General features: G+C 42.1%; 2 protein-coding genes across 5 annotated transcripts in view; one reads left to right on the forward strand and one right to left on the reverse strand.

The window, feature by feature from the left end:
• The window catches only part of LOC148425789 (teashirt homolog 1-like), a 42160-nt gene extending 37328 nt beyond the window's left edge, over nucleotides 1-4832 (reverse strand). Inside the window, exons 1-2 of one of the 4 annotated variants that reach the window (XM_088410344.1) lie at nucleotides 4697-4832; nucleotides 2302-2847 (exon numbers count right to left, since the gene is read on the reverse strand). In XM_088410344.1, coding sequence (XP_088266470.1) covers nucleotides 2302-2341 — 40 coding nt within the window. In that variant the 5' untranslated portion in view covers nucleotides 2342-2847; nucleotides 4697-4832. Of the gene's footprint in view, nucleotides 1-2301; nucleotides 2848-3051; nucleotides 3375-3942; nucleotides 4018-4696 lie in introns of those variants that run through there. The other 3 variants (XM_088410346.1, XM_088410345.1, XM_088410343.1) reach the window with 3 other exon arrangements.
• Nucleotides 3960-7476, forward strand: LOC148425790 (prostaglandin reductase 3-like). Its single transcript, XM_088410347.1, has 2 exons — nucleotides 3960-4577; nucleotides 6383-7476. Exons 1-2 carry the CDS (start codon nucleotides 4288-4290, stop codon nucleotides 7311-7313), a joined length of 1221 nt encoding a protein of 406 aa, XP_088266473.1. The 5' UTR covers nucleotides 3960-4287; the 3' UTR covers nucleotides 7314-7476.
• Nucleotides 7477-9384: the final 1908 nt, after the last annotated feature.

The raw sequence follows: 9384 nt of genomic DNA on the forward strand, positions 1-9384 counted from the left end.
TTTAATTGTCTCCAAACTTTTTGATTCACTTTTATTCAAACACGCTCTGTCTTATTTCCTCAAGTATTGTAAATTAGTTATTTAAAATAAATAAATAAATAAATACGAATACTGAGTGTAATATCGCCTAATTATGCCCATTTTGGCAGATTTGCAAAAATGTCCCAGCCTAAAATAATAAAATAAAACAAATCTGGAAATTACATTTGAACTAAAATGTTTAGTCTTTTTTTTTTTTTATACAGAGCAACGAAAAATATACATTGTAAAATATGGTGAATATTAGGCGTCCATAATTTACAATTTCTGCATGACTGACATGACTGACAATCGATTACCCTGCAAAGTAATTTACCTCATAATAAAAATAAAACACTTGACAATGCAGATTCAAAACTTTCATAGTTCAGAACAAGAAACTAAAACTAAGGGCTCTTATACCGCCGTACATTCACAACTGTATTATTAGTTTAAAACATTTTAGCTCTAAATTTCATCTAAACCCAAGCACACTCGTTGCACTAAAGAGTAGGCACAAACCAATATTTACTTCACTCTCAAGTTAGTCTAGTCTACGTGTGTGTGCGTGTGTGTGTGTGTGTGTGTGTGTGTGTGTGTGTGTGTGTGTGTGTGTGTATGTATTCGTTATTTCGTACAATTTGGATCATGGCAGTGAGCGGGTAGTACTATGTACGACTGCAGTGTTGATGGGAGAGTAGAAACCATCCTGTATGCCAAGTTGTGATGGACCATTACAAAAGATGATGGCACTCGGTGGACAATGTGATGGATCAATGGGGTGTGTGATATGAGAGGGTGGGAGCACGGGGAATGGAGGGGTCAAAGAGATGTCATGTTTTCATGCAGTGGGCTAATGAGAGTCACTCTGATTTCAACAAGGGTGACCTTTTCCAGAGGGGGTATTTTATTGAAAAAAAAAAAATAAGAAAAAAAATCAATTACAGACACACACACATACACACAAGAGGATACATTTTTGCCTAAAATTTTTGATCGCAGTCTTTTCCTTACAGCCTGGGCCGGAATTCACGTGAACACGGCTTTGCTAGAAAGGCAGACAAAAATAAGTCAACTGTGAGCACCGGTTGCACGTTCTCTACTCCTCCACATAATCATCATCCTCCTCCTCCTCATCACCAGCAGCAGCTCTACGCTTAAAAAGATAAAACCTGCCGAGTTCAAAGTCTTCGGCGGCTGGCCCTCCTCTTCGACCCACTTTGCACCTCATATTTCAAAATCTCTTTAAAATTCTGTAACTGTCTTTTGTTCACTCCAGTTGTTAATGCCTAACTTCAAAGACTCGGCCTCATTAGCACAGAGGTAGAAACCCCTGTCACTCATTTACATTTGTTTAAAGGCTGCAGGGAGACGAGGGGGAAAGAGGAGAGTCCAGGTCCAAACCACTAGAAGTCAACGGTGTCAGTCCTCTGCCAACATCTGGGTTTATCAGCTGGCCACACAGTAAATATTAAGACTCCCTATCAGAACTGCATATCGATTCCGATACTACGCTGAGCCTCGGAGAGGATATATAGAAAATTTGGGCATGAATACAAAATCAAAACCTCAGTATTTCTTACTGAGGAAAGGGACTATCACTGACCTGACAGGTAAGTTTATTTAGGTGCATTTATACAATTAACCACTCAGCTGCACACCCTTTATTTTAATTTTATTTTGCCCCCTCAAAATCAATTTTCCACTCAAAACTTTTTCTGATCCGAGCTGAGACAACAGAGGGGCTGAGTGCTAAACCTGACAAAGCATGCCTACCTTTTCAGAGGGATTTATCGTAGTTTATCAGGAATGAAGAGATCAGAGAGAGCCTTGTGACAGGCGATCAATCACCAGTCAAATCAAGGATGGCAACCCTCTAATAAAATAAAGGTTAAAAAAAAAAACAAAAGAAATACGTCTCTCACCAGTTTCCCTTTCATTCCTACTCATCATCACTCACTCTTGGGCCTCGAAAGTGCATATTTATGCCCTCCAAAATGAGAACATTATGTTCAATTTTCCATTCTTAAAACAGCCCTGCCAATATATAATTGAAATGGATCCATTGTGTAGAAACATGTGTAATTTCTGCAATTACACACACTAGTGGGTGTCAGTATTAAATATGTAATGCAAGAGTTAAATCACGTGACGTTAACGTGCACCACAATCAAAATAATGCAACGTTAAATAAATGGGCAGAGCGAGTGAATGTAAAACAAGTACTGTACAGTATTTGGCTCGATGGATGAGGAATGGTGGTGGAGAAGGGGCGAGTTATACCTGCTGATCGGCGCGGCTCTTGCTGCTTTCTCCTCGGCATAGTGACCGTCAGCCTCCACAGTATTTCTCATGCAGATATTACAAAGACCTCAAAACTGTCAGTGGTGAAGAATCATCCCTTTTGGTGGGAGAGCGTTTTGATCTCAGTTGAAAATGTCAGTCTTCTTTTTCACAGTCGCAGATATTTTTAGTCGTAATAGCTGGATGGGCTCCAGCGACGGAGAGCTCAAAAATTACGAGAGGATTGGAGCAGTTAAGGGAAACCTTCATGTCCATCAACTATCATCTTCCTTCATCTCCCTCGTGGCCGCGTCGGGGAGAGGAGCAAAAAGCTCCTAGCCAAAGTTTACAATTCACTTTGGCTTGATTCAAACAAAAAAATCCCCAATCTTCAATGTCTTTGAATGGAGCGGCACTTTGCTGCACTTTTTGTTTTGACACTCGGCAAAACTAAAACAATAAATAAACAAAACATTTAGGTCCGACATGAGTCGCGTACTTCTTGGGAAGAAAGGAGTCCCTTCGGTTTCTTTTGAAGCCAGAACCCTGCAAGAGAGAGAGATAAAAGGTATACAGGCATTAGATGGGTTAATGTCAGTTCCGTCACCACTACGCCACCTCAGCCCGCCCGGATCCAGCCTCACGGGTCCGGCTGAGACTTTTTCTCCCCCCGCACCCTCCCTCCTCCCTCCAGCCCACTTTTCTTTCGGCGTGAACGAAACAAACACAACGATTGCCTTGCTCTCTTACCTACGTTATCGGATGGTGCAAATGATCATCTCATTGCATCTCGAGGACAGAGTCGCATTTTAGGGGGCGGCTGTTTGATGCGGTGAGAAAGAAGGAATCACTTGCGAGGCGAACAAGACGCATCCAAAGCTTTCGCCAACAACACATCACATCGACATGGACTACGAACACATTTGTCGTGGGAGGGGGCTACTCCGGCGACAGAACGGAGCGCTTTACCCTCCTCGTAAAAAAAAAAAAAGTAAAATTGAAATACGGCGGATACTGAAGCGGTTTCAGACAGTCTCAACTGATAGATCGACGCATGGAGTGGCTTTTCCTGCTACATTTTTACTCCTCCCCTTCTCCATGAGCGTCACCCCTGACAGAGGAGGCTACCTGTCAATCTTTTTAATTGTCTTGTCCCTTTACCCAACCAACTCTCCTCTCTCCCTCTCTCCGTTCTATCTCCCCCGCTTTGCTGTAAAAAAAGAAACCCGACAATAGCAGCCCATTCGATTTTCATGTTGCAATTAAAAGCACACAAACAAGAACCTTGACGCAGATTGAAATATCACCGCGTTCACGTCTTACTTGAATAAAATACATGTGGCAACAGTAGCGGCACACTGAGTAGGCAGGCAATTGTGTTGCACGAATAACATTAAAGCGTGATCTAAATGCACCCCCCCCCCCCCAAAAAAAAATAATCTGCCTGTTTAATTAGCAACACAAGCTAAGGTTACAGGTGTATGTAGGTGCTAAAAGAACACAGTTCTTTAAACTAGTCTCCAGGCGTACGTTCTCTGAGTAGCTTTTGATATCATCCGAACGAACTAGTCACACTGTTGTTATTTTGGCGAAGAAACGAAGGTGTGGATGTGTTGGGAAGCGACGATTGATTTGTTTCACCTTACTAGGAAGTGAGTGTGCTGTCCGGGAAGAGGAGGAAAGGGGAGGGACTCCAGCCACGCCGACTAGCGTGTGTGGCTCGCTGCTGTGCTCGTCTCCTGCAAGGCTTCACCGCAACCCAACGTTTTTTGTGTCAAATGCGCCACGTATGGATATGCATTTGCGTATGCAAACGATAGTCGCGCTAAGCCGTACCGTCGATGCCTGTATTCGGATCGAAGCAGCATAATGGGGTCGTTTGAACGGGGCCGGGCCTATATGTTGTACGTATGCGCCGCGAACAAACCTCTAGCGGGCTAACGCCACCTTCAAGTTGCCCGTGAACTTTGTCACTTTTCGGAGGCAATGTCCGGTTCGATTTGGGCGAAACCTGCTCGTGGTGCGTTGTTGTTTTCACTCGTCGGTTCGAGACGGAGAGGAATCGACTCACTTTGTGGACTTGTTCCGATTCTGAGGCGCCCCATCATCGACATGTCCTACTCGGCGCACTTCATCGATTTCAAAGGGTCCTCCATAGCTAGCAGCATGAAAAAGGTTGTCATAAACAAGCTGAGCCCCAATTTTCGAGAGGCCGCCTCGGTGCAAACTGTTCCGGTTCCGACACCCGCAGACGCGGACTTGCTCGTCAGAAATCGGTAAGTTGTCTTTTCTGCAGTTGTCTTTAAATACACTCAACAACCGTGTCATCTCTCTATGAGTGTATGATGTGTTTACAAGTTGTAAATAAAAAAAAGGTTGGTTTAGCCGTACTTGCCTGCTTTCAGCCCTGCTCACCAGAAGCAGCAATCATCCACATCACAAGATGGCAAAATACGTGAGGAATAAGAGCTGTACTGTAATTCCAAGTTCCGCCCTCTCTGCATTTGTCTATCAATCCATCTCGGCATCCCCCCCCCTCTCTCTTTCTCTCTCACTCCCCCCTTTCCCTCTGTGTCTTCACGTCTGTCTACGTCACCAACCTGCAAACACAAAGTCACGGGGGTCCAATGGTACCGGCAGAAGCAATGATAGAGGAGATGCAGCACAGTGTTTTCACCAAGTCGAAAGAGCAGAATACTGGTCACTGTTACTCGAGGCAATTTAAACGCATCCCTTATAATCCACTTATAATCCACTTACAGAGAGGTTAGGACTAAACACAATACACTTTAAAGTTATAAATCCAGCTGAAAGCAATATTTTACCTATGCCTTTTATTAGATAATGCGTGTTTGACCTGAGTTTTTATGGTAAATACGCATTTCACAGTCCGCTTAGGTTTTATATTGTGGCATTTATGGTCCAATAAAATGTAGTTTTGCGCCAGTCTGAGTGAAGATCACATTATAGCTGACGGGATTGTGATTATTTGCTTGTAACGAAGACCTTTGACTATCAGGTACTCTGCAGTTCTTTGTTGCGGTGATATCATAGTTAACTATCTTTTTTCATTTCAGCACAGACAGTAAGGCAGAGTTAAAAAATGCAGATAAAAAAAAGCACATTAAGGCGCTTTCAGCACATTATTAGCTTTCACAAATACAAATCCAGTGAGATCATCTCCCAGAAATATTGAAGTCCATGACTGGTTTGATTATTATGTACAAGATGTTAACAATATTTGCACATAAATGAAAATGAACATGACAGCAATCGGAGACAATAATGGAGGTGTATCATTTCTTAGTTGGTTTTTTTTTGCTCTCCTGTCAGGATGATCGCCCGCAATTCCTCATTATTTTACATTCTGCAGTCCACCCCCAAAATGAATTCAGAGCGTAATTGTGATTGCATTTTTTGCTTTAAAAATTAAGTGAGTTGATTAATTTTACTTTCATATTTAGCCTTTTCATGTCATTGTCTTTTTGAGAAGACTGTGAAATTCGAAGTAAAAATGTAGCCTCGAGAACACTATTAAAATCATATACGTAATTATTATGGAATGTATCACATCTGTTTTTTTGGAACCCCGTGTCACATCTGTGTTTTTTGTTCTGTCAATCTTAAGTTTTATTTTTATTTTGCAATCATGTTTAATCACCTTGACCCATCTCTAGCCTGCCGAGGCATGATCTGCACGCAACATGCACAATAATGAGACCAAAAGTGATCTAAAAGACAGTAAATACGCTTTATTTTTTTTCACATCATCTATCTCACATGTCCACTATGTTGCCAAAGACGAAAACAGTCATCCTTGTGTTTAAACAACCAAAGTATGTATGGTTTTCAAAGTGCAGTCTGTTACGGGTGTCTAAAGGCAATGAATCATGATATCATGCATTGTGTTGTGTTATGTGATATAAGCATTTCCTTCCAGTGCAGATTGCACTCGTTTCAAGAGAAAAAGCGGATCATTTTCAGAACAAACACAAGTGCAAATGCATCTGGAGACGGATCATTGCGTTAACCGTTTAATGTCTCATCTTTCATCCCGAATGTATCTTTTCCTTTCTTTCAGTTATGTGGGGATCAACGCCTCTGATATTAATTATTCAGCGGGCCGTTACGACCCGACGGTGCAACCTCCCTTCGACGCCGGATTCGAGGGTATCGGTGAAGTGGTGGGCCTCGGCCTCAGCGCCAGCTCCCGCTACACCGTCGGGGACACGGTGGCTTACTTCAGCAGCGGTGCCTTTGCTGAGTACACCGTGGTTCCCGTCAAGGAAAGTGTGCCTGTGCCTTCAACAAAGCCAGAGTTTCTCACCCTGCTGGTTAGCGGCGCGACTGCTTACATTGCCTTGAAGCGTCTGGGCGAGCTGGCCAAAGGTGAGACTGTTCTGGTCACCGCAGCCGCGGGAGGAACAGGACAGTTTGCGGTGCAGTTTGCCAAACGGGCCGGCTGTCACGTGATCGGGACTTGCTCATCCAATGAGAAAGCGGGTTTCCTTAAGTCTATCGGGTGCGACAGGCCAATTAACTACAAAGCTGAGGATCTGGCCAAGGCCCTTAAAACAGAGTACCCGAAAGGCATCGACGTGGTTTACGAATCAGTCGGTGGCGGCACTTTAGATCTGGCAGTGAACTGTTTGGCTCAAAAAGGCAGACTAATTGTCATCGGCTTCATCTCAGGTTACCAGTCTGCGTCAGGAATCCCGCATTTCAGGGGGTCAACTTTACCCATAAAGCTTCTCCAGAAGTCAGCAAGCATTCGAGGATTCTTCCTTCCTCACTTCATCAGCGACTACAAGGAGGCTCTGACTCATATGATGCAGATGTTTGCCATGGGCAAGATTATGTGTGAGGTGGATTATGGGGATTTGGCCCAAGAAGGGAGGTTTGTTGGACTGGAGTCTGTCTTCCGAGCTGTCGACTACATGTATGCGGGAAAGAACCTTGGCAAGGTTGTGGTCGAAGTGGCACCTCCCTCAAATTCGAATAGCAAACTCTAAATGACTTAGCACCAAAGAAGTTCTGGTATCACTTTAAAGTCATCGGCAATGCAAATTTGGGATGTAATGAGCTAACTGGCACGGGCGGTTTTAACTATGCAAAACCTTTGTGATGCGTATTTAATGCAACTTTGTAACTACAAATAAAATTGGAGTCATTGCACTTTGAGGATTTTACCTAGTCCAATTGCAATATCATATCAGGGGACAAACGTATTAAAAACATCTTGCATAAATGTATACATTTAACCTCTTACCGTTGCTGCTGCAAAATGATCAGTGTTGAATGTTTATGTCCACGTTCACCCATTTCAGATCAGATGCCTCACTGCGAGCTTTTAGCACTCTCCAGCACTTCGTCTACCATAAATGTTTTATAGACTTCATTGTTTGTCTTTTAGGGGGCTTACGTGGATATGTCAAAAGTGAATACTGCTCCAGGTGAGCCTGGTATTTTATTGCCTCTGTGTAGCTGACAGAAACACAATCCAAACAATCAATCTTTGCCTTCACATGCCCCAAAGCTGCACATAATAAAAATGTGTCCAGCTAACTAGCATCCAGACTTAAAATTGGTGTTTTGCACTGCAAAAAGATAAACGAGATTTTTGTGCGTGTGTGTGCGTGTGTGCGTGTGTGTGTGTGTGTGTGTGTGTGTGTGTGTAAGCTATTGTACCCTATTTGGCCTTTGACATTTATTTTCATTCCCATGCTTTGTAGCAGGGAATCATTTCTGGTGATTACTAATACCGACACGAAGGCTGCATATTCATATTATATTAGGTTACACCCGGATAATTTTACAATGCCTCAATACGTTTTCCAGCCTTAAAAAAACAAGTTGATCCAAGCGAGTACAAAAACCTGCAGCGATGGATGTAGCCTGTATATGCTTGTGGACATCTGATTTCCTCATCCAGGTGGCTCCCAGCACAACGCAGTGTGATATACTTTACAGGTGTGACCCAGCATGCACAGTGGCTAACGTCACCAGATGGGACAGGAAATCACAAAAACAACCCAGCCAAATTTGCTTGAAGTATAAGGAAACGGGTGCATTTAAATTAGAATTAGGCATTGTGATTGCTGTTGCTTTGAGGTCGAAGAGCATTTTCATGTATATGAACAATGATCAATTCAAATTTGTCATTTTCCGTCTGGGTTAAAGGGTATAATCAAGAGTAGAAGTGGAAGAGAAGTTGATCAAAGGCACAAACAGGTGATCATTTAATTATCACAATCACCTCTCTCACACCCCTGTTGCTTCAGCATTATGAATTAAAAAAAAAAAAAACAGTGACACAAAAGGTGAGGTGTGATGATGCACATGGATGTTTAGATAAATTTAGCATGCTTGACTTCTGTTTGCATCTATGTTGCATGGCAATGAGGAGGCCAGGTTTAGCATCTCTTCAATTAACAGGAGAAGTCTTGTCTTTGCGTCCTCCAGGGCCCACCTGTACCTCGGCTGATTAGTGAGCAGTCACAGCCCCAATTAGAGAACACAGGAACCTGGAGAGACAACACTCTTTATTTAATTGGATTGTGTTGCAGACAGAGGCTCCTTACCGGCTACATAGGGAAGCAACCTGAAACTAGTGGGGCGTAAACAACACATTTAAGATTGTCTTTAAGTCTTTTAGGGAATTTTTGTGCAATGGTCAAACTGTGTTTATTGATTTTAGGAGTCAACTGAATTTTTTTGCTTTATTGTTCTACTGCCCATAAAACAGTCACTTCACACCAAATTTATAATGGTTAACTAAAAACTAAAATTACTAAACCTGTAAGTGAAAATAAATATGTATTTTTATTTTTTTTTGTAAATCATTGAAGCCACATGATTTTCAAATGACAATTACACTAAAAATGTCCATCTTTGTTAGTGTCATACATGAGCTTTTGTGGTTAATTTTAAAGACATGATTTATAACTGAGTGGAACAGTCTTATAGAAATTGGATTAAATTTCACAAGATTTACAATATGTATTTTATATGTAATATATATACATATATATTTATATGTATTCTATATATATAATATATATTCTACACACACACACATATACA

Source organism: Hippichthys cyanospilos, chromosome 3, assembly GCF_059441005.1.
Source record: "Hippichthys cyanospilos isolate Australia breed blue-spotted pipefish chromosome 3, RoL_Hcya_1.0, whole genome shotgun sequence".
Lineage (NCBI taxonomy): Eukaryota > Metazoa > Chordata > Actinopteri > Syngnathiformes > Syngnathidae > Hippichthys > Hippichthys cyanospilos.

Excerpts from the sequence above, each read along its gene's own strand:
- LOC148425790 (XM_088410347.1), top strand. The coding sequence starts at position 4,288 with ATGTCCGGTTCGATTTGGGCGAAACCTGCTCGTGGTGCGTTGTTGTTT. Across the intron at positions 4,578-6,382 it reads GACTTGCTCGTCAGAAATCG|TTATGTGGGGATCAACGCCT; the intron begins GTAAGTTGTCTT and ends CCTTTCTTTCAG.